At 37.0% G+C, this 26,983-nt stretch overlaps 1 protein-coding gene across 3 annotated transcripts; it reads left to right on the forward strand.

The window, feature by feature from the left end:
• The first annotated feature begins 75 nt into the window (after window positions 1-75).
• LOC102221002 (interaptin-like) lies at window positions 76-26,759 on the forward strand. 3 transcript variants are annotated; one of them, XM_023337122.1, is made up of 24 exons: window positions 77-175; window positions 1,589-1,696; window positions 1,780-1,905; window positions 3,308-3,391; window positions 4,675-4,788; window positions 4,980-5,222; window positions 6,381-6,422; window positions 6,725-6,769; window positions 6,875-6,910; window positions 7,003-7,038; window positions 7,449-7,484; window positions 7,809-7,856; window positions 8,662-8,709; window positions 8,826-8,873; window positions 9,625-9,672; window positions 22,484-22,558; window positions 23,055-23,099; window positions 23,954-24,001; window positions 24,250-24,285; window positions 25,211-25,258; window positions 25,362-25,545; window positions 25,687-25,788; window positions 25,864-25,938; window positions 26,075-26,759. In XM_023337122.1, the coding sequence occupies exons 2-24, from the start codon at window positions 1,632-1,634 to the stop codon at window positions 26,264-26,266; spliced, it is 1,824 nt and encodes a 607-aa protein (XP_023192890.1). In that variant the 5' UTR covers window positions 77-175; window positions 1,589-1,631; the 3' UTR covers window positions 26,267-26,759. The 3 variants fall into 3 exon arrangements, 1 of the variants encoding a protein (XP_023192890.1); XR_002753067.1 differs by lacking the exons at window positions 25,687-25,788; window positions 25,864-25,938; window positions 26,075-26,759 and adding an exon at window positions 24,806-24,942 and having other exon boundaries at window positions 76-175; window positions 25,362-25,406; XR_002753068.1 differs by lacking the exons at window positions 25,687-25,788; window positions 25,864-25,938; window positions 26,075-26,759 and adding an exon at window positions 24,806-24,875 and having other exon boundaries at window positions 76-175; window positions 25,362-25,378.
• Window positions 26,760-26,983: the final 224 nt, after the last annotated feature.

Consider the following 26,983-nt stretch of genomic DNA (forward strand, 5'->3'; position numbering starts at 1 on the left):
TTTAGGCCATAGACTGAAGGCTGGACTTACTGAGGTTCTTCTGCTAAACATGTTTAGGCATTTAGAGGCGGAGCTAAACTAGCCCTCACTGGTGCTGAGAGTTTCCTTATTGTGCTCACCTTTTCTTCTTAGTTGTGCAACAGATCAGTTTTTACCAAGTGAGCTTCATTTGAAGGTAAGGTGTTCCTTTTTTATTCGTTTTCTAATCTATTTTATTCAATAATTGGTCTGAAAGAGACATAATCACATTGTTAATCATTTTTTGTACTGTCAGTATGTTGTAAGGGTTTGTTTTTAGATTTCCTGCTTGTTCCAGATAATTTAACAAGATCAGTCAGGCTGTCCCCAAAGAGTTAATTCAACTTGTAAAAAAAATCACTTGAGTCAAAATGAATTTAGAAAACCTCTATCCATGCTCACATTCAAGAAATAAAACAAACAAAAAATGTAACAAACACAAACATCAGTTCTTTTTGTTTTGTAACAAAAACAAAACAACAAAATATCCAAGAATTGACTTCACACTTATTTTTTAGTTGTGACATATCCAGAAAGTTTTGGAACGACTGAGTCTATTTTTCTGTGCTGCTAAAATTATTATTCTCATTAAACTTAATCATATTTTTTGCTATCAAAGAAAATTGTGAATGTGAACACATGTTGAGCATTATCATTTTTATATATTTTTTTATTCACAAACAATTTCCAAACTCCAAACATAATATAACTAATTTTCCATCAAAACTGGACTTTCTAATTGAATCCTACAAACAGATTACATATTTTTACTCCATATTATTTTTTTCCTGCATTTACTTGGTATAATCTCCCTTTATCTTGATTAAATTTATCTCCCTTTATCTTGATTAAAATGATCTTTCATTACCTCATAAAGTTTAACCTTTAACTGTATATCTTGCATTTTGTTTTTGATGTGCTGTTCCTTAATGTACACTTTGTTTTTGTAAATATTTGTTCTGTAAAAATTGCATGAAAACTCCATTACTGTTTTTTCACAAAGTTTAAATATAAAATCATTAAAATTTTTATGAAATTTTATGATGTTCAAAGTTCATCATAAACTTCAAAGTTCTTTACATGACTAAAATATAATTTAATCATCAGTTATGAAACAAGCAATAATTATTACATTTAGTCAAAAGCCAACAGAATCATCAAGCAGTTTGGTAAATTGTAATTCTGTGAATATATATTTTTGTTTATGCCTTCAGAGACTATAATATATTTCATTTGAATCAATGTTAATTTTAAAATTGCTTTAGAAACATTTTTAAACATTGGCTAACTTTGTTTGGGTTCAATCCATTTATTGAACAAAACTTAGTTTAAATGCATTTTAAAATTTGTATAATATTGATTTCTGATGTTCAGCTGTAGTTCAGCTGCATGGCTCCATCTAGTGGACTATTAGTAAAGGTGCAGCATCTTGTTTTGCCTCTTGACAACATTTAACTGATATGAAGCAGAGAATAAGAACCAATCAGATCATCAGCTGATATTAACACAGTGCCAATGTTAATAATGATTATAATAAATATTTAGATAATAATGAGTGTTTCTTCTTCAGATGAAGGTAGAACCTGTGGGTCAGCTGTTGTGAACTGAACAGAATGGCGGAGGGCTCGAGGAGAAAGGCTGCAGTCCATCCAAGGAATATGAACTTCAGCAACAAGAGGTCAGATCAGCATCTTTAACTGTCCAGGATGTTATTGTTGTCAGAACTCAACACTAAAATCACTAAATCATCTTTATTCATAGGGAATATTCATCACCAACACATGAATCTGATGCAGAATCTGGTTACAGCAGTCAGTCCTTCCGGAGCGACAGGTCAAAAGATTTTAATATTGAATTTAGATCAGAGCGACCGTCAGGTGTTGAGAGGTGAGTTGGATCTAAATCTTGTGACTGAGTCAGTTTGAAATGTTTTATTCAACATGTGTTGAGTGGAATTTTAAAGGAATATACATTTAGGCTCTGATTAGAACCTAAACTTGGAGTGTTTAGGATCGTTGTCCTTCTGCAGAACCAAGTGACCTTGATCTGAAGGTCATGAAGTGATGGCTATTCTTTGTCAGAAATATCTGCTAAAGAGCAGAATTTATGATTTCATCAGTCACAGAAAGTCATCCAGTCCCTGAAGCAGCAAAGCATCATATTGTTTGTCTGATGGTCAGTTTCTGAAATTTTAGATCAGATTTAGTTGAGATGTAAAAACCTATAAACATTCCTAAAATGTTCCACTTGTTTCTCTTCAGTCCACAATATATTTCCCAAAACCCTGAAAGATCATCAGAAATGTTTTTTGGATCAATCTGAGAGACGAGTCGTTGTGTTCTTTTGGGTCAGCAGTGGGGAACTCTCCCATGGAGGCCATTTTCTCTCTCTTAGTATTGATTCATGACCTTTGACCTTAACTGACACAGAGAGGTCTGCAGAGCTTTAAATGTTGTTCTGGGCTCTTCTGGTACATCCTGGGTCAAGCCAGATTTATTAATTCTGCCAAATATACAAAAACAGAAGAAAATGAAAATGTAGTTTCTCCCTGACCCACAGGGAGTGTTACAACATGAAAGACAATCACAACAATACAGATAAATAATAAAAATGAACTAAAAACATGGTTATTTGTGTAAATAGTCTATAACTGCATCCTTATAAGTTAAAATTTCTGGAGTTGTTTCTCTATGCCTCATTTTTTTTATTTAGTCCTGAAAGTGGTCTTGAAGAATTAAAATATATATATTTTTTATAAAAATGAGGTGGATGAGTAGGTACATTGGTTCTAGTGAAAAGGCAGTAAATATAAAGTTGTGTTTTTAAAAATTAGACTAAATGACAAAATAGATTTAGTCTATGATATTTAACAAATCAAAAAAATCTTTCAAAATGGTGAAACATATGACCAGTAAGAAAACAGAGTTTAACAGAGTTTCTTTATCAACTCTTAATTGTTTTCTTCCTCTTCTCCTATATTTTTCTGCTTTATATTTGTAAATGTAACTTTGGTTTTGTTTCAAAAATGAAGTTTGATTGAAAATGGACGTTTCTCAGAAAAATGTGGTCAGTCACCTCAGTCTTTCTCTGCCTGTCCTGCAGGTAGATCTAGGGGTTATAGATCTATATGCAGAAGCTTTTATTATGAGGTCAGAACCACCATTTTTGAAAAAACACAGCAGAATATGCAGAACATTTTTTTACAGAGCAAGTTCTTTGTAAACAGTTTTTGAACTATGTATGTAAGAAAAGAAAATGACTGTAAATAACATCTTGTTTTCATGTTTAGGCTCTCAGAAAAATCAGACTCTTCCATATTCATGAGCCACAAAGATGACAGCTCTAACCTTCCTGATGATCGAACAGGCAGAGTGTAAGTTAACACCAGTCATAATAACCAACATTTCTTTTTTTTTACCCCTCCAGGGGTTCTTGTTGTGGGCTCTAGTGTCCCTTATTTGATAGTAGGCTGACAGGAAACGGGGAAGGAGAGGGGGGAAGACATGCGGCAAATGTCGTCGGGTCCGGGAGTCGAACCCGCGACGGCCACGTCGAGGACTCAAGGCCTCCGAATACGGGTCGCTCTAACCGCTACGCCACCACGGCACGCCCCATAACCAACATTTCTGATCTGATCACAAACTTGTCAGATGTCTTCTACATATTTATACAGATGATTCTGTAATTTACTGCTGTTCACACTCAATCATTTGAATCTCTACTCTCTGCTTTGGACCAAAACTAAAGAAGGTAGAGGACTTTAATACTCAGCGTCATTGATCCAGAGCAACAAAAAAAAAAAAATTACAGATTTTTTTTCTTATTCTTTTCAGAGAACTTCAGCTAATACCTCCCAGGGTTAAACTCTCGAGGTAGTGTCTAGTTTCAGTTATCTGAGTAAAACTGCACAGATTAATGCACCAATCGTTAAAAATCCTGACCTGCCAATTCCAATTTTGGCCAATACCATTTTTTTCTTGTCTGAAAGGTTGCTACATATAGCAAGAAAGTAGATGAGTTGACAACAGTAGGGTGACTATTATTAATCACAAATGTGCAGAAACGACCTGGTGGGCCGGTCTGTCAGTTAAACCTCTCAATGTCTTCTTCTGCTCTCAGCGCAGAGCAGAAGAAGACAGTGGTTGATTTTTAAACCTCTGCCAAGGTAGATATAGTCGGGAGATAAGATCGGTTTCACATGTGAGTATTGGCCGATCACAAATCTCCTGCAAATTTTAAGCACGTAGAAGTTTTAGAAATTAAAGAAATCAGCATCAATAAATCGACTGGTCGATAAATCAGCGCGTTCCTGGTTTAGAAGGGTCTCATTGACTTGGTTCCTACTTAGTGATGCTCTTTTCTTTGGAGAACTGAAACTGAGAACTGAAGGAGGAAGTCCTTCAAAGTGTTCAATGTTTTAAATTTTCAACTATTTCTGTTTTTATCTTTTCTGTAATAATTAGTTCCACATTTGAAACTAATTATTGTCAAATTGTTTGCACTTTATTTATATGTTTTGTGATTGTTTTCCATCTGTCTCCTTTGTGAAAGAGGTCTTGATCTCATCTTGTTTTAAATGGTTAAATGAAAATAAAAAAAATCAACATTTCATAAAAGAAAACAATATGGCTGTAAATAATATGCTTTCATATTTAGGGACCCTCCAGGATCAGACTGTTCTTCATCTGGATATAGCGATGCGTCTTTTAGGAGCAACAGGTCTAAAGACGCTGACTGTGACTTTGATAGTCACACTCCATTTACACCTGAGTAAGTTTCCACCAGACACTGAAACCTGCTATGCATATATGGAGCTATAGAAACCTGAACCTGTTCTCAATTTAGGATTAACAGATTAATGTAAAAATACCTTAATATGTGTTGCAGTTAATATAAATTCGGACTAATTTTTACTCTGACAATCTGAATTCTGTTTTTCACTGCAAATTTTAAACACGTAGGAGTTTTATAAATATGTATGAGAAGCTCATACAAAGCCAAAAGGAGGTCAGAAGCCAAAAGGAGGTTATACGCCAACGGGAAGATTTAGTACGTCAGCGGGAAGATTTAATTCGCCAACAGGACGTCATACGCCAGCGGGAAGATTTATTAAGCCAGCGGGAAGATGTATTAAGCCAGCGAGAGGATTCCCTACGCCAGCAGGCAGTTCAGCAGGAGAACCAGGAGGCCCAGTGGAAGATACGGTAATAATAAATGCTGTGGGTGATAAACAACATTTGAACTGTGGAACGACTCATTCATGTGGATTAAAATGGTAAAATATTACATTAAATACCCTTCAGGTTTATTTGAGAATCCTTTTTCATAACAGATTTCAGTTCATCAGATGTCAGAATTTCTTAAAGCTCATCCCTTCTTTTATATCTGATAACCCTTTGGAAAGGAAATTATATTTACCAATATACAACTGGAAATATATTGAAATATATTCTAATATATTTTTCCCAATATGTTTTCTATTGTATTACATGTAAATACAACATATTATTCATTTAATAATTCAAAAATATTGCTCAATAGGTCATGAAGTGATGGCTATTCTTTGTCAGAAATATCTGCTAAAGAGCAGAATTTATGATTTCATCAGTCACAGAAAGTCATCCAGTCCCTGAAGCAGCAAAGCATCATATTGTTTGTCTGCTGGTCTGATGGTCAGTTTCTGAAATTCTAGATCAGATTTAGTTGAGATGTAAAAACCTACAAACATTCCTAAAATGTTCCACTTGTTTCTCTTCAGTCCACAATATATTTCCCAAAACCCTGAAAGATCATCAGAAATGTTTTTTGATCAATCTGAGAGATTACACATATATTTACACAGACAAGGGACTAAAATATCCAGCATGAGGCCCACAACAAAAACTGAGATTAAATTGAGGTTCCAAGTAACATCAGGACAACATAGTGAGTCAATGACTATCCCTTTCATGTATAGTGATCATGCAGTGGACGGCTATCTAAAAGCCACTAAAAATCTTTGTAAAAAGAAAAAATGTTGCCTTTAGAAAATCAAAAACACTTTGGAAAAAAATTCTGACGTAAAGGATCAAAATTCATGTATGAAAGGGTTATAAAACAAAATGGACCCATCGTAATTTTGACCCACTGATTTTATTTAATGGAAGATTTAAGTTCAAATGACTAATCATATTTATTTTCTGGTGTTTTCTACTTGCAACATCTTATTTAGTATATCATTTGTAAAGATGTGGCTTTTATTAAAATGGAAAATAAAAACAGATTCACCTTTTAACTAACTCTTTAAACTTTGACAGAACAACCAGCCAGAGTAAAAAATGTTTTGGTTTGTTGAAACTAAAGAAAACTTATAATTTTTGTAGGATCCAAGAGAAGGAAGTTGCTCAAGAAAAGCAAAAACTGAGGTAAGTAATTACCTAATTTAAATTTTAAGATAATGTATTCTATAGTTACTGCCAACTGTAAATGAAGGCCAAACGTGCTCAGATATCAGCTAGCCAATACCATGTATTGGCTAGCTGATATGCACATGTAAATTGAACATGTGGATTGAACATGTGGATGTTCAATTTACTATTGAACATCCACATGATTAAATCAGCAGAAATAATCAATGAGACTGATTGTCTCATCAGACTGTGGCCAGTGTTTGTTCAGTTGATGGTTTTGCATTGATTCAGGGTGAACTGCTCATTTTACTCCACAGATCTCTAAAAGACAAAGAAAAGGAAACTGAAGATCTCAAACGAATGTATGTTACATCCAGTGATTTAAAACATAAAATTAACTTTTCTTTTTCAATGACTATGAGCTGATGACACACCTTAAGATAAATAACTCTGATGCTTTTAAACAGAATAAAAGAGAAGGATGTACAGCTTCAATTGATGAAGTAAATACATTCATTCATTCATTCATTCATTTATTCATTCATTCATTCATGCAATGTGAGCTGGTTTTCATTGTTTGTATTTTACTTTACAGATCTGCAACAGCAGAGACAGAAGCTTTGGTGCAAAGGTAGTTTTTTGACACTTTGTTGCTATGATACCTTAATAACACCTGTAGGAAGATCTTATTTACCATCCATGTGATGGTAAATAAATGACCATCACATGGAGTTGATGGTCATTTATTTATGTTTCTCTGTTCTACTGTCTAAACGCAAAAGCAATGAAAAAAACAACAAGGAAACGTAAGAAAACTAAAATTGTGTTGTGCTCTACCGTCTTGCATGCTGAGAAAATGAGTTGTTGTGAATGTTGTTAAATAAACAATTTGTCTTTAAAATTGAATGGTCTCTACTTTGAAAAAGAATCTTAAAACAGGACTTTTCAAGAGTTTGCCATTTGTCTATTCTTCCTATTTTCTTGAAACATTGTGTGGTTACATTGAACACATTCTGATGAACATGTCCACTGCTTTTACAGAGTTCATGAGATGGAAGCACAACTTCAAAAATCAAGGTAATAAAGCACAAATGGAGCTGTCACATGTCAGGTGGTTGATAAAGCGAACTTGACACTGGATAAACATAAGTAAACAGCTTGTACAGGGCATCAGAGTTACTTGTTGTTTCAACATGGTCCATGTAGCTGGAAATCCCTGAAGAGTCCAGAAGTTTAATAACATGGTGCTTCCATATACTGTAGTAGGAGAACATCAATAATATGCAATGCAGATGATCTGTAAAATATTCTACAAGATTAATCCAGAAGACCCACTGTCTTGCTCAGCCTGTAATTTTTTAAACAGTACAAACTTTTTTTTCTGTCTTTGTTCACCAACAGATCTGCTCTGACAAAAAAGGAAGATGAACATAAGAAACTGAATCAAAGGTAGAGTTAAAACAACATCTGAAACTTTTTAAAATACAGTATGTCTACATTCAAATTTTTTTTCAGCTCAATTTGTTTACCTCAGTCTAACTACAAATTTTCTTGATCCACCAAAGGTAAAAAAATACAATAAATCACGTTCACAGCAATAGTGACTCATTACACAGCCTTGTGGTTCACCAGTATTTATAATTATGGTTAAGAAGCTGTGATGGTCTAATTAAAAATGATGGAACCTGCTAGTCAGAAAGTCCTATAGTCAGCTACAGATTGAGGCTTTATCAATGTGGTGATTAACTTAAAGTGGATTATTAAACATTATTGGACATTATTAAATTCAGAACTGAAGCCTGCAAACAGCATTCTAGAGTTATTGTCCAGATGTGAGCAAACACACTGCATTATAGATGCTGGATGTTCAGAACCTCCATTTTGCAGTGGGCAAGTTGATGAACATTCAGGGTTGGGGTGAGACAGAGGCTAAGATGTGCCAGAACGCAAATTCATCAGGGTGGTGAGTGCTGCTTTGATACTAATACAATGAGTATCAAATATATTTGAAGCAGCTCATCATAACAGTAAGGGGACAACAGAATCACAATGCAAGGTGAGCAATAATATTGCTTTCTGTCATTAGTATAAAACAGGCATTTTACATATTTAATGATCAAATGTTTAGGCTTTGAACCTGACAGAGTTAAGAAATCAGGATAGTCGAGATTCAACAGAATAAAAGATTCCCTTTTTATAATAATTAATTTCATGAGATTCAGTTATCTTAGACTAACATTTGTTTGTTTTAAAGAATTACGACCCTTGAAGACATTGAACAAAAGGAATATGAAGGCATGGGGTAAAGTGAAACTAACAATGTCCATCATGTTAGTGGAAAATCTTGATAGATTTTTGAAAAATCTATCAAGATCATTCTCACTTTCTGACATCTTTTTCATTTTTATTTCTCCACAGAGCTGCTTTGAAAAATGTGCAAGAAAACGTAAAATCCCTCACCCAATGGTAATGTACATAGATTAAGTTTTTATGCTAAAATATTGTATCCACATCAACATTTAGAGAACTAAAATCTTAGCAATTATTTTTGATAAATTAGTTTTCTGTCACTCTTCAAATGTTATCTTCCAGTAATTCTGCTGCTTTTGCATCGTCTCTAACTAAAAACGCAGATACTGATCCTGTGTTACTTGCCTGTATCTAGAAGTCAATTAAAATGACAGTTGAAGGGACTGAGACTGACTTGTTCTAAAACTAAAAGAACTCACACTAGTTTCTAAGGATTACAGATCATTTGTCTCATAGTCAACCAGTGAAAGTTGAAAAGGCTGATTAAAAAACTGGAGATTCTGGATATGATTGTGCAGAGAAGGATGTTTCATGAACTGAACAACATAATTGATAACCCTCCTCTTCCCAAGAGAGCAGTAAAACAGCAGAGGCTTTTTCAAATCTGCAGCTACACATACTGCTACAGCAGAACCTTTCTGCCTGCAGCCATCACCACCTACAATGCTTCTTTAAATAAACCTGGATAATCAGAGCTAATCCTGCAAATAATTTTCTAATTTAATTAATAAGATAAACAAATAAATAATAATAATACTTTATTTTAAAAAAAAAATTATTCAAACTCAAGTTGCCATTTCGTCTCAGCATTTGTGTAATTATAAGCCTGTCATCTCAAACACATCTCACATTTAATGAGTGGATCGTCTAATTATAATAATAATAGTTTTGTTTTTGTTTTTCTTAGCATTAATCAGATGAAAGACTTTCAACACCATCACCAGCTTGGGATGAGGTAAATAAAGATCTGTTTGTACTTTTAAAAACCATTCATCATCCAACATGCTTATCCCTCGTGGGGTAGCGAGGAGAGCTGGTGCAGCTCTCCAGCGGTCAACGGGTGTGAGGCAGGGTACAGCCTGGACAGGTCGCCAGGGCAACATAGAGACAGACTGGACACTAAGGAGAATTAAGAGAAACCAATCAACCTAATATGTTTTTTGACTGTGGGAGGAAGCTGGAGTACCCAGAGAGAATCCACACATGCACAGGGAGAACAAATCAAATTCCATTTTGATAAAGAATTTGTTTAAAGGCACTCCACTTAAGATAAGATAAGATAAGATAAGATAAATCTTTATTGTCGTTGTCCTTGTGACAATGACAATTCAAAGGGTGCCATCAGTCGGTGCACATGCCCAAAAACAAAAAATAACTGTCTCACAATTCACACACAACGCAAGAATCAACAAACAACTGGCAAAAAAAAAAAAAGTAAGAACAGCCACATTCTCACATACATCATTTATGATGATTAACAGTTGTTTTTGATTGCATTTAGTTTTGTTATTGCTATCGGGTAAAAACTGTCTCTGAGACGGTTGGTTCTTGTTCTGGTTGCTCTGTATCTGGTGCCTGAAGGCAGCGGTGTGAACAGAGAATGTCCGGGGTGAGAAGTGTCCTTTGTGATGTGTTGTGCTTTTCTTAGACAGCGGTCGCTGTGCAGGTCCTCCAGTGAGGGGAGAGGGCAGCCAATGATTTTTTGGGCTGCATTCACAACCCTTTGGAGATCTTTCCTTTGAGCCGTAGTGCTGCTGTTATACCATACGCAGATACAGTAGGTCAGTATGCTCTCTATGGAGCACTTGTAGAAGGACACCAGCAGCTTCTCCTTGATGCTGTTCCTCCTGAGAACCCTCAGGAAGTGCAGTCTTTGCTGGGCCTTTTTTATCAGCTCGAAGGTGTTCATGTTCCATGTGAGGCCCTGCTCAATGTGGACCCCCAGGAAACGGAAATCAGCTACCCTCTCCACACATTTTCCCCCAATGGTTAGTGGTGTAATGTCCGTTTTATTCCTCCTGTAATCTATTATGAGTTCTTTTGTCTTTGAGTTGTTGAGGAGCAGATTGTTCTCCCTGCACCACTGCAACAACCGCTCCACCTCACCCCTGTAGTTGGACTCGTCGCCTCCTGAGATGAGCCCCACCACTGTGGTGTCATCAGCAAACTTGATGATGGTGTTGCTGTGGTGGGCAGAGGTGCAGTCGTATGTGTACAGACAATAGAGCAGGGGGCTCAGCACACAACCCTGTGGAGAGCCAGTACTAAGGCTGAGGGCAGTGGATGTATGTTTCCCCACCCTAACTCTCTGCTGTCGGTTGGTCAGTAAGCTCAGAATCCACATGCAGGTGGTGTGAGGGAGGCCCAGGTCCCCCAATTTGTCCACCAGTCTGTGAGGGAGGATGGTATTAAAAGCAGAGCTGTAGTCTACAAAGAGCATCCGCACATAGCTCCCCTGCTGCTCCAGATGTGACAGAGCAGCATGGAGGGCCGTGATCACAGTGTCCTCTGTGGATCTGTTGGCTCTGTAGGCGAACTGGTGGTGATCAAAGCCGGGAGGGAGAAGTGCTGTGATGTGACCCTGGACCAGTTTTTCAAAACACTTCGTCACCACAGGGGTTAGTGCCACTGGCCGGTAGTCGTTGAGGCAGGAGATGTGAGGTTTCTTGGGTACGGGGACTATGGTGGAAGATTTCAGGCAGGATGGGACTGTAGACAGGGCTAGGGACTGTTTGAAGATCCTGGTGAAGACTCCAGCCAGCTGATCGGCGCAGTCTTTCAGGACACGTCCAGGGACGCCATCAGGTCCAGCAGCCTTCCTTGGGTTGACAGCCCGCAGTGTGCGCCTCGCCTCGTGCTCCTCTACAACGAGGGGTGTGGTGTTGTGGGCCGCTTGGTGTAGTGTGGCTGCCTCTGTTGGCTTCACCTCAAAGCGGGCAAAGAAGAGGTTCAGCTCCTCTGCCAGCGTGGCGTCGCCTTCCGCAGCTGCGAGGTTGGTCCTGTAGTTGGTGAGATGCTGGATTCCCTGCCACACCTGCCTGCTGTTGTTGCTGTCAAGGTAGCCCTCTATCCTCCTCCTGTAGTCAGACTTAGCCATTCTGATGCCGCTCTTCAAGTTAGCTTGGGCTGTACTGTAGACGGTCCTGTCCCCAGACCTGAAGGCGGTATTCCTGGTCTTTAGCAGTCGCTGGATCTCCTGAGTCATCCAGGGCTTCTGGTTTGGGAAGACCCGGATGCGTTTATCCACAGCTACAGTGTCAATACAGTTCTTGATATAGCACAGTACACTGTCTGTAAAAACCTCCAGGTCCTGATGTTCAAAAACATCCCAGTTTGTCCTGTCGAAACAGTCCTGCAGCTGCTGTGTCGCATGTCGTGTTTTGATTGTTGATTCTATGTTGCATTGTGTTTCTGTGTTTGATATGATGTAAAGCACTTTGAAATGCCTTCCTGCTGAAATGTGCTATACAAATAACATTTGATTGATTGATTGATTGATTGACTAGCCTTCGAGTTCACTGACAACTTCATTCAGTTTCTGGTAGAGTGGAGTTTTGTCACAGGAGGATTTGTTCATTTGTCAACAGTACCAAATGAAGCACAAGGATTATCATTGGTTTAATGATTACAGAAATGAAGGATTGCCCTGGTTTCTTCAGTTGTGTGTCATATATGTAAAAGCAGACTTTACAGATGTCACAGGGAACTTTGAGTTCAGACTTTTCCATCTCCGTTCAGCTTTTTAACACTCCCTTTTTGTCACATCTTTTGGTAACACTTTATTTGACGGGTTGTGAATAAGACTGTCATGACACCGTTATAAACATGACATAACACCTGTCATCAACATGAGTAAGTCTTCATGAATATTTATGACTGTTGACTTTAAGAATTATGCAGCTATATGTTATTAAAGCTAAAGTTAAATCAGTAATACTTTTATAACAAATTTATGTCAGTTCATGATTTCTTGGTTAATGTCAACTTGTCGTAACAAAGACATTTTGAATAATGTCAACTTTGTATTAAAAGTGTCATGATTTACCAAATGACACTTTATGACAACAGTCACCTCAGTCAGTCTGGATCGGACAACACACCTCCGATGTCATCACCCTCAGCACAGGCTCCCCTCAGGGTTGCGTCCTGAGCCCTCTGCTGTTCACTCTGACGACACACGACTGTGCCCCCAGGTTCGCCACCAATCACATCGTGAAGTTCGCGGACGACACAATGGTGGTGGGCCTCATCAGAGACGACAACGACCTGGACTCTTTTTGCGCTGGCAGCTGAAGGAGGAACAGCTTGTCCTGCTCTCTCTCGTCTTTACTGATAACTTTGCCTGAGTTATTTTTAAAGTGACAGTTTTTATAGTTATATTCACATTTTCAACATCATAACTGGATTACTACAAACCTAAGGACTGGGGGATTTTCTTACTTTTATTTTTACCTTACTTTTCTTCATCTCCAAGTTGAACCAGGACAAAATGCCTCCGGCCGACCCCAAGGACATTAGCAGTATTATACAACGACTTCAGTCTATAGAAATGAAGATCAAACAGCTGGAGGTGAACTTTGAAATCAACACTAACTGTGGAAATCAGACAACTCTTCCTCAAATCAACGGAGAGGTTGTACGCCTTGTATCAAGCAGCTCATCCTGGAACGCTCTGGGTGCCAAGCCGAAGCAAAAGTCTCACACCGCAGATCAGATGAGGCGACTGACAGGGAGAACCCCTCACCTGGACGAATCAGCGTGGCCGGCTCTGAGCCGAAACCCACCTTGAACCTCAACAACTGCTCCACCAAAAAAAACAAACAAGCAGCTGCAACCAAAACGGTTCCACCGACCCCGCTCCCAAGGACAGAGCGACCAGCCCGAGCCTCAAAACATTCTGACTCTGTGGGAATCCCACTGAAAAACAGATTTTCTGTACTCCAGCCTGAGCCTCTGAGTGAAACCTCGCTTTCAAACATCAATAATGAGGCAAGACCAACACATACATCCCCCAAAGCTCCAAAGGACAAAGTGGCTACCATGAAAACGAAAGGTATGCCAAGAGTGCTTATTGTTGGAGATGAGGAAGTAAATGGAATCAGTCATGTTTGCAATCCCAAGAAAACGAGAGTGATTTATTTTCCTGGTGACACTGTATCTGATTTAACTCGTAAAGTTCTTTCGCTGACCTCTGATCAGCCAGATATTGAGTCCTTAGTTGTGCATGTTGGAGCCAACGATGTGGCAAAGCAGAAATCTGAGATTCTGAAAAAGGACTTTAATATTCTACTGAACACTATGGGAAAGTTAAAAATGAAGTTATTTCTCAGTGGTCCAATTCCATCACCTCAATGGGGAGACGAAAAACACTCCAGGCTGGACATGATAAACAAATGGCTGATTAAAAGCTGCTCTGCCAGCTCAGTGACCTTCATCGATAACCTCTGGATCTATTGGCAGCGCTTTCACCTCTTTGGAAGAAGCGGACGCAATCTTAATAAACATGGGATAAAGCTGCTCACTGCAAATCTTTTTCACTTTATCAACAAGGACAGCAACGTGATCATCGCTTCAGAAGAACAGGCTCAAGGATTTCTGACTAGGAAGAAACCGTTCAACAGTTGTTCAACAGTTGAACAAACAGTTGAACTGTTTGTTCAACTGTTTTTGAACAAACAGTTTCAAAAACAGCTGATATAACATCGACTGGAGATGGAGCGACTGGTTCCCTTCCTCCTTCTTCCCTCCCTCTCTGCTCACCCACTCATTCACAGGATTCACAAGATACACATGGAGAAATGTCTTCTGGACCGGAGTTTCTTAAATTTACAGATGGAATGAATCAACAGGTTGTACTTGGGACGTCGCTCCTTAGCGCTCACGTAGCAGACCTCACTTCATTTAAGCCACCTGACTCTAACGTCCCAGAGGATCCATCACTCTGCGTTTCTGAGGTCTGAGGCCGGGGTCCAGACTTTATCTATACACCCTTCTTGCTCCAGAATGTGTCTGGCCCCCCGGCACTGCAGAACAGGACATTACCTGTCCGGATCACTACAAGAAAATTTACAAGAAACAGAAACATAAAATACAGCTGTTTTAATTCAAACATCAGACTGATCCCCTGCCTAAAGAAACCTCAGACTGAAGATTTCTTGGCCTCCAAGTCACTTAAACTAGCTCTTTTAAATACAAGATCTCTCTGTGCTAAAGCTCTATTAATTAATGATTTCATCACTGAGCATAATATCGATGTTATGTTTCTGACAGAAACATGGTTGAATGACAATAATGAACCGATCGTACTAATTGAATCTGCGCCTCCTAACTACAATTTCTTCAGTGAGAATAGAAAACACAAAAAAGGAGGAGGCGTGGCTTCAATATTTAAGAATACCATAAATTGTAGTAAAATCTCTTTGGGTCATTTCACCTCTTTTGAGTATCTTGGAATTGAGGTTAAAGGCCACAAACGAACTTTGACTGTAACTCTATACAAAACTCCAACTTTTGTGGAAAATTTCTTTACTGACTTGAATGAGCTTCTATCTCTCATATGTATTGATTATGGTTGTTTAATAATTGTTGGTGATTTCAACATTCATGTTGACAACCCCCAAGACAGAGGGACAAAAAAGCTCGCTAATATTTTAGAGACTTTTGGTCTAACACAACATGTCAAACAAGCAACACACACTCAAGGACACACACTGGACCTGGTTATCAGTAAGGGTGTGAATATTTCCAATGTCTCTGTAACTGATGTCACCCTGTCGGATCACTTCGCTGTTATCTTTGAAAGTTCTTTATCTTTTAACCCACTTGGACAAACAGCAACCATCACAAAACGTTCTCTCACTGAAAACACAGCAGAAACTTTTAAACAAATCTACTCTTCTTCCTCACCCTTAAGCTGTAATGACGTAGATAAGTTGGTAAATGATTTTCAGTCTAAAGTCTCAGATATTATTGATTCCATTGCCCCAATTAAAATGAAGGTTGTGTCTGGTAAAAAGAAATCTCCATGGAGAAATGCACAAACAGTTAGATCTGCAAGACAACTCTGCCGTAGGGCAGAACGAAAATGGCGTAAAACTCAACTCCACGTTCATTGTGACATATATAAGGAAAGACTACGTAACTATCATTTAACACTAAAACATGCAAGAGAGGCTTTCTTTGCAGATGTCATAAACAAAAACATTAACAATGCTCGAGCTTTATTTGCAACAGTTGACAGAATCACAAACCCTCCTGTGACATTACCGCCTGAATTCCAATATATTGCCACCTGCGACCAGTTTTCCAGCTTCTTTTCAGAGAAAATTCAAAAAATCAGAGGATTAATCTGTACATCCACTATAAAGTCAGTACCAATGCTGTGCCCAAACAAAACAAATACAGGAAAAATGACCCAATTCCAACTACTTAATTATAAAACCCTACAGGAAATTATAAGTCAACTAAGCTCCAGTTCCTGCTGTCTGGATGTTTTACCCACACATTTCTTTAAGAAAGTCCTGCCTGTTATTGCTGCTGATCTGATCCAAATAGTAAACTCATCGCTCTCATCAGGCGTTTTCCCCCAGGCTTTGAAAACAGCAGTAATCAAACCACTTATAAAAAAGAACAATCTGGACAAATCACTAATGCAGAATTACAGGCCGACCTCTGACCTCCCATTCATCAGCAAAGTTATTGAAAAAGCTGTGTGTAAACAATTAACTAGCTTCCTAACTATAACCAACCTCTTTGACTCCTTCCAGTCTGGTTTTCGTGCTCACCACAGCACAGAGACCGCCCTCGTAAAAGTGTTCAATGACATCCATATAAATACGGACTGTGGGAGAACCACAGTGCTGGTTCTGTTGGACCTCAGTGCAGCTTTTGACACTGTTGACCATGACATATTACTGAATCGACTGGAGTGTTGGAAGTCTATTATGTTGAATGAAAAGAACAAAAAACATAACATTATTTTAGAATTATTGTACAGCAATGGAGCGGAGTGGAAATTTGTGTTCCAAAAACTGGCACAAAGTCGAGTCTGACTTGTTTTTACCGAACTCTGGTTTGTACTGATGATCGGGTATGCTCATCTGTGGACAGCATTTGTAAGAGACAAATTATTAACTTTGCCACAACTGTGCATGTTGGAACATTCTAAACTAAACTTATCTTAAACTGAAGACAATCAATCAACACTGAACAATTGGTGTCAATCAACTCGGCTACGTTTGTGCTGGTTTGTGCAGCAAAAATTTTCGTTTGTGCCGCTATCATTTTAAAGATATAAAGAAATGTTTTTAGAGGTCATCAAAGGTCAACCAGCCCCCCACCTTCTTCAAATCAGACAAAATGGGTGTCAATCAACTCGGCTATGTTTGTGCAGCAAAGATTTTTGTTTGTGCTGCTTCGGTTTTGAAGATATTAAGGAAAGGGTAAAGGTCAAAAGGTCAACCAGCCCCCCCACCTTCTTCAAATCAGACGAAATGGATGTCAATCAACTCGGCTACATTTGTGCTGGTTTGTGCAGCAAAGATTTTCATTTGTGCAGCTATCATTTTAAAGATATTAAGAGGGCTGGTTGACCTTTGATGACCTCTAAAACATTTCTTAATATCTTTAAAATGATAGCGGCACAAATGAAAATTTTTGCTGCACAAACCAGCACAAACGTAGCCGAGTTGATTGACACCAATTTTGTCTAATTTGAAGAAGGTGGGGGGGCCAACTTCACTCAGGTGTTACCCAGCTATCCTACGAGTCTTCCATAATGGAAAATCCCTCGACTTCAATACTCCGAAAGAAGCACGAGCTTACTGCAACCAGCTGGTGGTTGGAGAAGAGGACTGACATGGATTAGTCGGGTCGTGTGTACCTGTTGTGTGGACACCATCTTACCGCTTGGAAGACGCTCTGACACGTATGTGAACTTTCGCCAAAGTCTATTTTGGGTAACCTAAATGTTTTTGAGAATTTTGGATGTTTTCTTTTTCTTTCTCTTTTACCTATATACTTAACATAACTGAATGTAAATTAACGGTATGTTTAACGTTATGCCTTTACTTTAATTTTAATACCGGAAAGGTTTCAACTAATATAAGCCATCCCTGATAAAAGATCATAGGCTCTTCACAAGTTAAGAGAAGAGTGTGTATCGGAAGGTTCAGGAGTTAGAAGAGAACCTGCAGTCTGCCCATGTTTTGAGGACAGGCATAGGATATGTTCAGTTTGGGGTTAAAGGGAGATTTATTTTTAGGAAGGGTGGGTTTTTTTGTTTTTTGGTTGTTTTTTTTTTTCCTTTTCTTTGGACGGAGACCTCGTTCTGCTGTCTTGTATTGTTTGGGCTGTCTTTGTTTATTGCTGGCAGATATGTGGAGGTGCTCAGCCTGCTTTTCATTTTTGAAGATGTCATATGTCGCACAACATTGATAGTGTTAGGGCAGATATAGGTGTAACACCAACACGTTTCATTACCTGGAATGTGAGAGGGATGAATGGGCCTAACAAGAGAGCAAAGATTTTTTCTCACTTAAAGAGACTGAATGCAGAAATAATATTTTTACAGGAAACTCATTTGAAAATAGCGGACCAAATCAGGCTTAAGAGGAATTGGATTGGACAGAGTTTTCACTCTAACTTTAATAATAAGGCACGAGGGGCGGCCATCCTGATCCACAAAAAAATATTATTTACGCCATCTCGGGTCATCTCTGACCCCCAGGGACGATTTGTGATGGTAGCTGGGTCGCTGTTTAACTCTCCTGTAATTCTAGCTAGTATTTATGCCCCAAACTGGGATGATGTGGGCTTTATACATAAACTCACTTCTCTTTTCCCAGACTTAAATAGACATAGTCTTATTCTATCGGGGGACTTCAACACGGTCATGGACCCAATTATGGACCGCTCTAGCCCTAGAAACTTAACTCGCTCTAAAATGTCTCTTGCCCTCGGTGAGTTTGCTGATAAGGCAGGTTGGGTTGACCCATGGAGGTTCTTTAATCCTAACAAAAAAGAATTCTCCTATTTTTCACATGTTCACCACACATACAGTCGTATCGATTTTTTCTTCATTGACAAGACACTTCTCCCTTTTACAAAGAGAATTGAATACAATCCTATTGTTGAATCCGACCATGCGCCGGTCTCCCTGGATATTTTGTTCTCTCAAAATGTCACACAACCAAGAGTTTGGAGATTAGACACTTCTTTACTATCAGACAGTCATTTCTGTGAATTTATTCGTAAAGAAATAGATGAGTTTATATATTTTAACAGATCTGATTCCATATCCCCATCCATATTGTGGGAAACACTTAAAGTAGTTATAAGAGGGAAGATAATTTCTTATTCTATCTCACGGAGTAAGGAAAGAAAGCAAAAAGCAAACGATCTTTTAGTATCATTAAAACAAATTGACCAACAATATTCTACCACTCCAACACCTGAGTTATATAAAGAAAGGGTAACATTGATGACCCAATATGACCTATTGTCAACAGAAATAACTGAAAAACACCAATTTTGGTTAAAAGGACAATATTATGAACATGGGGATAAGGCAGGCCGTCTCTTGGCCTATCAGCTTAAATGTAAAACAGCGTCCCATCTAATACCTCAGATATGTAATACTCCACAATCTTTCACTGTAGATCCAATAGAGATAAACAACACCTTTAAGGATTTTTATTCCAGACTATACACATCTTGTTCCCTGCAAGACAAATCCAAAATGATTAGCTTTTTAGATAATATTGATATACCACAAGTAGATACGCAAGCCAAAGACAGCCTTGAGGAAGCCATAAAGCTACAAGAGATTATTGATTCCATTCATAAAATGCAGAATGGCAAATCACCTGGACCTGACGGTTATACCGTTGAGTTTTATAAAAAATTTTCTCTTCAACTTGCTCCCCTGCTACTTGAAATGTTTAATCATTCCTTTAATCAGAACCATTTACCACAAACCCTAACAGAGGCTTCCATTTCACTTCTTTTAAAGCCAGGCAAAGACCCAAATGATTGCGGCTCATATCGACCTATATCTTTGCTCAATGTTGATGTCAAAGTTTTAGCAAAACTGCTAGCATCAAGGCTAGAGAATGTTGTACCCAACATCGTCTCAACAGAACAAACTGGTTTTATAAAGGGTCGTCAGTCTTTTACAAATATTCGCAAACTTTTAAATATCATTTATTCCCCTGCGTCTGGGGAGATTCCTGAAGTAGTTGCCTCTCTGGACGCGGAAAAAGCATTTGACCGAGTGGAATTTAATTATTTGTTTACTGTACTGGAAAATTTGGCTTTGGTTTAAATTTTATAACCTGGATACGCTTGTTATATACATCACCCAAAGCATCTGTTCTTACAAATAAGATATCTTCCCATTTATTTTCTCTCTCAAGGGGCACATGCCAGGGTTGTCCTCTAAGCCCACTTTTATTTGCATTAGCTATTGAGCCTTTATCAATAAAATTAAGGACAACCCCTAATTTTTTCGGTATTCGTAGGTTTGATACCGAATATAAAATTTCTTTATATGCCGATGATTTACTTTTGTATACTTCTGACCCAGTGTCATGTATTCCTACTATTGTCAATATTCTTAATGACTTTGGAAGTTTTTCAGGTTACAAATTAAACTTCTCTAAAAGTGAATGCTTTCCAATTAACTACCTAGCCCTTCAGCTACCAGACAATGCGCTCCCTTTTCATATATCAAAGTCCGGATTTAAATATTTAGGCATATACATCACCCGTACGTTCTCTGATCTCTATGGAAAGAATTTCAAACCTCTCTTGCTTAAATTGGAGGCTGATTTTCAGAGATGGTCCTGTCTCTACTTATCTCTTCCGGGCAGAATTAACAGTATAAAAATGAATGTATTACCCCGCTTTTTGTATTTGTTTCAGTGTCTCCCAATATTTCTGCCTAAGTCTTTTTTCCAGTCTTTAAATAAATTGTTCTCCTCTTTTCTCTGGGCAAATAAAAATGCTAGAGTTCGCAGAGAGTTTCTAGAAAGGCCCAGAGATAAAGGCGGTCTGGCTTTACCTAATATGAGAAACTATTACTGGGCATCTAATATCCAAAAAATTATATATTGGTATCAAAGCCCGCAGCTGGATTGGTGTAGGATTGAAGCAAACTCCTGCACCTCTTCCTCTCTTTCTGCTTTGGTTACTACTGGATTACCACTTTCACCCTTTAAATTCAACCATAATCCTGTAGTATCCTCCTCTCTTAGGATATGGATACAATTCAGACAACACTTTAATTTAAAAGAATTTTCTTTATATAGCCCTATTTGTAATAATCACCTTTTCCCGGCTGCCAGGATGGATCACACCTTCGCTTTATGGAGGAGGAATGGTTTGGAAACTTGTGACCATTTTTATATAGACGGTGTTTTTGCCAACTTCACTGACCTGTCGGCCAAATTCCAATTACAAAAAACTGATCTTTTTAGATATTTCCAGGTCCGTCATTTTATTCAAAGTCAAAGTCCAGTATTTCCTGCCTCTCCAGCAGACTCGGGGCTTGAGAGGATTTTGCGTAACCCTTTGTATCTCAGGAGGCACATTGCAAACATCTCAAATATAATAACATCTCTTCAGGAAACAACACTAGATGAGCTTAGAATTGCATGGTCTGAAGAACTTGGTTCTGTTATTTCTGAACATTTCTGGGAACGTGCTCTGGAAAGAATCAATGGAACATCGTCCTGTGCACGGCTTAGCCTTATACAGTTAAAAATCCTCCATAGAACTTACTATACCAAATCTAAACTCTCAAGAATTTATAAGGACATTGATGACAGATGTGAGCGGTGCCATTCTGCCCCAGCAAATATGACCCATATGTTTTGGAATTGCCCGAAATTAACCGAATTTTGGTCATCCATCTGTAAAACATTGAATGAAGCATTTAATACCAAAATCAAACCGTTTGCAGGATTGGCCATCTTTGGAGTATTGTTTGAGGAGCACATGCTATCTACTGATCAAATGAATGCGTTCGCCTTTGCTTCCTTGGTAGCCCGTAGACTTATAGTCTTACTCTGGAAATCCTCTGAACCACCTAAAGTCTCGGTTTGGCTCACTGATTTAATGTCTCTCTTGAAATTAGAAAAAATTAAATACTTTATTAGAGGCTCAACAAGACAATTTCACAGGGTGTGGGACCCTATGATGGAATACTTTAAAAATCTTAAAAATATAGAATCACCTCCATAAGCCTATAGAGCCCTAAGATGTGTATGTATGTATATATATGTATGTATGAATATTTATATATATAATTGATGATGACAAATTGTTGTATTGTCGACACGTAATGCTCCCCGTCATTTTCTTTTCTTTTTTTTTTCTTTCTTTCTCTTCTGTTGAATGTGGGTGGGTGGGGTCGGGTTGTTAAAAGATAAAGCAAATTTAATTCATGTTACCGTATTTTTATGTACCTTACATTGTACTTTTTTTGAATAAAAATATAAATAAAAAAAATATATATATTGGAACTAACATTTCTTTGATGTTTGAGTTTTGATCCTCAAAGCCTCCAGAAAGACTTAAGGTAATAATTTGTCTTTTAAACCACAGGTTGATACAATTTAAGCCATATATTATTATGATTCTCCATCAGTACTGATTTGGCATGTACCTGAGGCCAAAATTTGTCAATTGACATTTGCTGGATTAATTCAGTGATACTATGAAGTTTATTAATATTTTCTTTTTCTTTTCTATTTTTGTTTTCACAGCTTGACTCAGAAGGAGAGAAAAGAAGCACAGAGAAATCTGGAAAAAAACAGCACAAAAGAATCAAAGTATTCAAGGTATATTTTTGATATGGGAGTAACATTATAACATGGTGTAAAGTTTTAAAAAAGTCAATTTTACATAAAATCCCTCCACCTTAAGAGAAAAGGATTAAGAATAATACACACATTTCTGAAATAATTCTCTATGTCGACAGTTTACATTAGATATCAGTTGTTCAAATTGCTAAAATATCAATTTGTCTCTAAACCTTTGGGATATATTACATGACAAAGAACCTAAAATTTAACCATCTAATAGTAGATTTCCTTTGAATGCGGGCTGTTGATTTTATGAGTATAGCTCATGTAATTTATTACAAACAATATTAATTTTTTAGGTTAGGAGTCTCTTTGACTGATGAAAGTCACTGCCAGGAGATAAGGTCATAATTATTGACACAAAGTTTGAAAATCCCTTTTAAAAATTCTTTAATAGTATTAGCATCACTGATTAATAAATACAATAAAATGTAATAAATGCTGTTTGATATTCATGTGATTCTTTTTAAAGAATTGCCATGACTGAATCCGTTCAACATGATCTCCGTAAGATAAGGTAACTGCATGGCTTACTTAAATTTTATTAATTGTAACAGTTTCATTAAACTGAAGAAAATATTAATTGAAAAGATCTCTGTGATGATTCTACAAATTATCAGAGGCAGATGATGAAAGTAAGTTTTAAGAAGCATTGAATGTTCGCCAGATTCAGCCTATGAATAGTTACAGCTTTGTTAATCTTGTGTCCAGAAAAAAGCCTTTCTGAGCGAAAAGCCACTGAAATGAGTAATATAGTTTTTGTTAGCTCCTCCGTAGAAGTGATAGTTTAAAAAAAGAAATCCCACAATAATAAAATATCTGCAAATGTTGTGTAATGTCCTATTATATTGTTGGTCTGGACATGTGTCCCTCTTATAGCTCATAGACCCATAGGCTTTGTCATATCTATCTGTCTGTCTCTGTGTCTCTCTGTCTTTCTCTCTCTCTTTGCCCAAATATCTTTTGGAATGATGTTATTTAGTTTTACTCAGATTTTATGCTATGTCCTGAAATGCCTAAAGTTTGATATCTTTATCCATTTTATTACATATTTTCTGCAAGTCAAACCAGATGTTCTATTTGTACTAATTTACATGTATCCTAACTCCACATATGTCGGTGTCAATAGAAACAAGGGTCCCCATCCAGCAAACAGAAGAATCTGAAGTAATTACATACCAATCCATAGAAGTTTTTATCAGACAATAAGTTTGCCACATGCTAGATGTCTACACTAAAAGTGTGTGACTTTTGCACAAGTGTGAGACAATCAGAAATCCACTGTTTTATAGAGGCCAGTACTTCTGACTTTGTTTGATATACTAAATAACTGTATATTTATTGTTTTATTCTTTGAAATTTGTTTTAAAGCAATGCAGTAGCCCAAGCGGAGAAGGAACTCAAATCACTTGAAAAAAGGTGAGGTACATGCAACCCGTTTTTCATCTGTATGGTAACTTTTTCTTCAGGTAGAGGCTTGAATACTTTTTACCAAGTCCAACGTGAGGACATTCTCTCTCCAACACTATTTACATAGAATGGTCTGTCTCTCTGAAAAAAGTTGTGTAGCCCTCACCAGTATTTCAATTCAGCATAAATTTGATTTACTAAATACATAATCTTTTTCTATTCTATTTGTTTTTTTAAATAAATGTGTATTTTTACAGGATGAATAAAATGAATGAAGAACTTGAAAAAACAAGGTATATACATGTTTTATACTTTCATTAAAGTCAACTTTTACACTAACAGAAAAATAAATAAAATCTATGTGACGAAATCTTCTACTAAAACAAATTTAACAACTATATATTGTTTCATACAACACAAAATGCAATTCTCATACTTTTTATCCAATGTGCATGGACAAATCAAATCATATGCTTTAATGATTTTTGTGAACTGTACATTTTTTGTAGTGTTGAAAATAGAACACATGCACATTCACCCACACACACCCCAACACGCCCCACACACACGCAAACACACATATATACACATATATATACACACATGTATACTCTTATTAAATGTTATCAAGCTTCAGACAATGTGGCCATATTTGTCCACTTATATATGAGAACTGGTGGGACATGGCTTATTATAGCAAAGCTCCTAAATTGAAGCCTGCTTCACCTGTTAAAACAGTTTTGATGTATTTTTGCGATCATTGTCCTTCTGGACTCTCATTGTGTTGAAATTTCAACATTGTTTCCGCCTCAGATGGAGATAAACTTGTTTGGGATGTTCAGGAACAACCCTGAGTTTTGAACTGTCAAACAAAATACTGAAGGTCTGTTTTAGTGCTGTTGGATGTCACTGCATTGCGATGTACACAGAGAAACAAACTGATTTTTCAGGTGATTATTTGGACATACATTTACCAAGGCATCACTTGTTGTAGATTTGTTGACATAAACATGATCTATAAATCTGAAATCTGTTTGGGCTTTTTCTCATAATACAATACACATTTCAAAAATGTAAGTTACTGGAAAAGTTACTTTTAACAACTCAAAACTTCAAAGCAAGGTTTATACTACAATTGAACAGGTATCTGTCATAAAATAAAACAATTTTTTGAAAAAACAGCATGTTTTCATTTACATTATGTATTTTTGTTAATAGGAAGGCTGTATCTGACAAAGATGAAGAGCTGGAATCATTGTACGACAGGTAGAGTACACATGTACATAGTTTTTGTACCTTTGAGTACACACTGACTGACTTACTAATGTTTCAGGTACTTAAATTTAAAGATTGTTATTCTGATGTACAGAGTGGCAGGAGATGTTGCTTCTTCAATCAAAACAGGAAAAGCCATCAACCTTAACAATCCAGTTAGTCAACCAAGGATAATAGAATTATATGACAACTTGAGACAGAAATGGCCAAAAATCAAATCTAGTCTGAAATCAAAGGGAGGCGATGGGAACTCATCTAAAATCAGACATCTGATGCAGGTAAATTGTATTGTATTTATTGATCAAATCAAATAAATTTGTAGTTCATTTTTATTTATTATAAAAGTTCTTTCTGAACTTTTAAACTTTTAAAATATAATTTTATTTGTCTCTGTTGTTGTTTGTAATGAATGGAACCAGAAAGTGTTTGACGACGCAAGGACTAAAATGACAGAAAAGATTAATCACCTAGATCGTGTATTTGAACTGAATACGGCAAGAAGTGATATAGCCAATTCAAAGGTACTGGATCAAAAATCTTAATATTACATCCAAGTAATTTGTATTGCTACTAATTCAATATTACACTTGTTACAGGTTAAGGAGTATAGACAGTTAACTATTCAGAATTTGCAACTCGCGATCTACAGTGAGAAACAACAAGATTTAAAGGTTTGTTTTACTAAAAATATTCTTATGATAATCTACAAAAGGACACCCTGCAGCTTGTAATTCTGGGTAAATGTAATGTTTATTTGGAATAATGTGATTATTGTTTGTGTTATGTTTTTGTACCTCTTCACCGTAGGACCTCACACCACTAGACCAATGTAAGACCTCTCAGGATGTGGAGGATTATTTGAAACATGAATGCTTCTGGTTGGGCCGCCTGATGGCTCTGAATGATCCTCCTCTTGGACCTGATTGGCTCAGTCCTCGCACAACATATGACAAATGGGACCTTCTACCTCACAATATCATTTATTCTCCAAAGTATTAAGAAAACATTTCTAAAGTGTGAAAGCATTTAATTTTCATAGTGATTAAGGATGTTGTATAGATTAATTGCTTGAAATTGTGCAAGGTTTGTGCCATTGTTTCATTTGTGTAAAATGCTATATTAGTTGTCAGCTTCACTGAAGTATATTTAAAAATTTACTGAAGTATAAAATAGCTTTGGCATAATTTTTATCAAGCTTGAGGTTTTGAATAGACTGTCAGTTATTGCAATTATGTAAACTACTGCATTTGAAAACTTCTACAAATATTTTCATTTTGTATATCACTTTTATGATATATTTACTGCCATTTTTTTATGCTTCTCAAATTTTATAGCTGAATGTTCCATACAGCCTCAGGCCACAGGAAGACTCAATGTTTTAGTTTGCTGCATAATAATCTTATCCAAAACATGGTGATATCTCTTTACCGACTGTCAAATAAAGCTGAACAAACATAAAGTACCTATAATAAATTCTGATTTAGACTGAAAATATATTTTGTATGTCGTCCCATAAGAGTCTCAGTGGTCTATCTTTGTATTGGGAACCAAATCTGCAATGTTTCAGTAAACCTTACCAGGGCCGTGCCAAGACCTTTGCAAGGGCAGGGCCTCAAAGTTATAAAAGGGGCATAGTGAACAAGATCACACTGTACTACAGTATAGGAACAACCCATATTAATCAAGAATCTAATATTTAATGGGCTCATATATCAT

Source organism: Xiphophorus maculatus, chromosome 7, assembly GCF_002775205.1.
Source record: "Xiphophorus maculatus strain JP 163 A chromosome 7, X_maculatus-5.0-male, whole genome shotgun sequence".
Taxonomy (NCBI): Eukaryota; Metazoa; Chordata; class Actinopteri; order Cyprinodontiformes; family Poeciliidae; genus Xiphophorus; species Xiphophorus maculatus.

What these genes read in the sequence shown, in the direction of transcription:
- LOC102221002 (XM_023337122.1), top strand. Translation starts at nt 1,632, where the DNA reads ATGGCGGAGGGCTCGAGGAGAAAGGCTGCAGTCCATCCAAGGAATATG. An exon ending in AAATCAGACATCTGATGCAG is followed by an intron (nt 25,546 to 25,686) that starts GTAAATTGTATT and finishes GAATGGAACCAG; the next exon opens with AAAGTGTTTGACGACGCAAG. An exon ending in AGAAACAACAAGATTTAAAG is followed by an intron (nt 25,939 to 26,074) that starts GTTTGTTTTACT and finishes TCTTCACCGTAG; the next exon opens with GACCTCACACCACTAGACCA.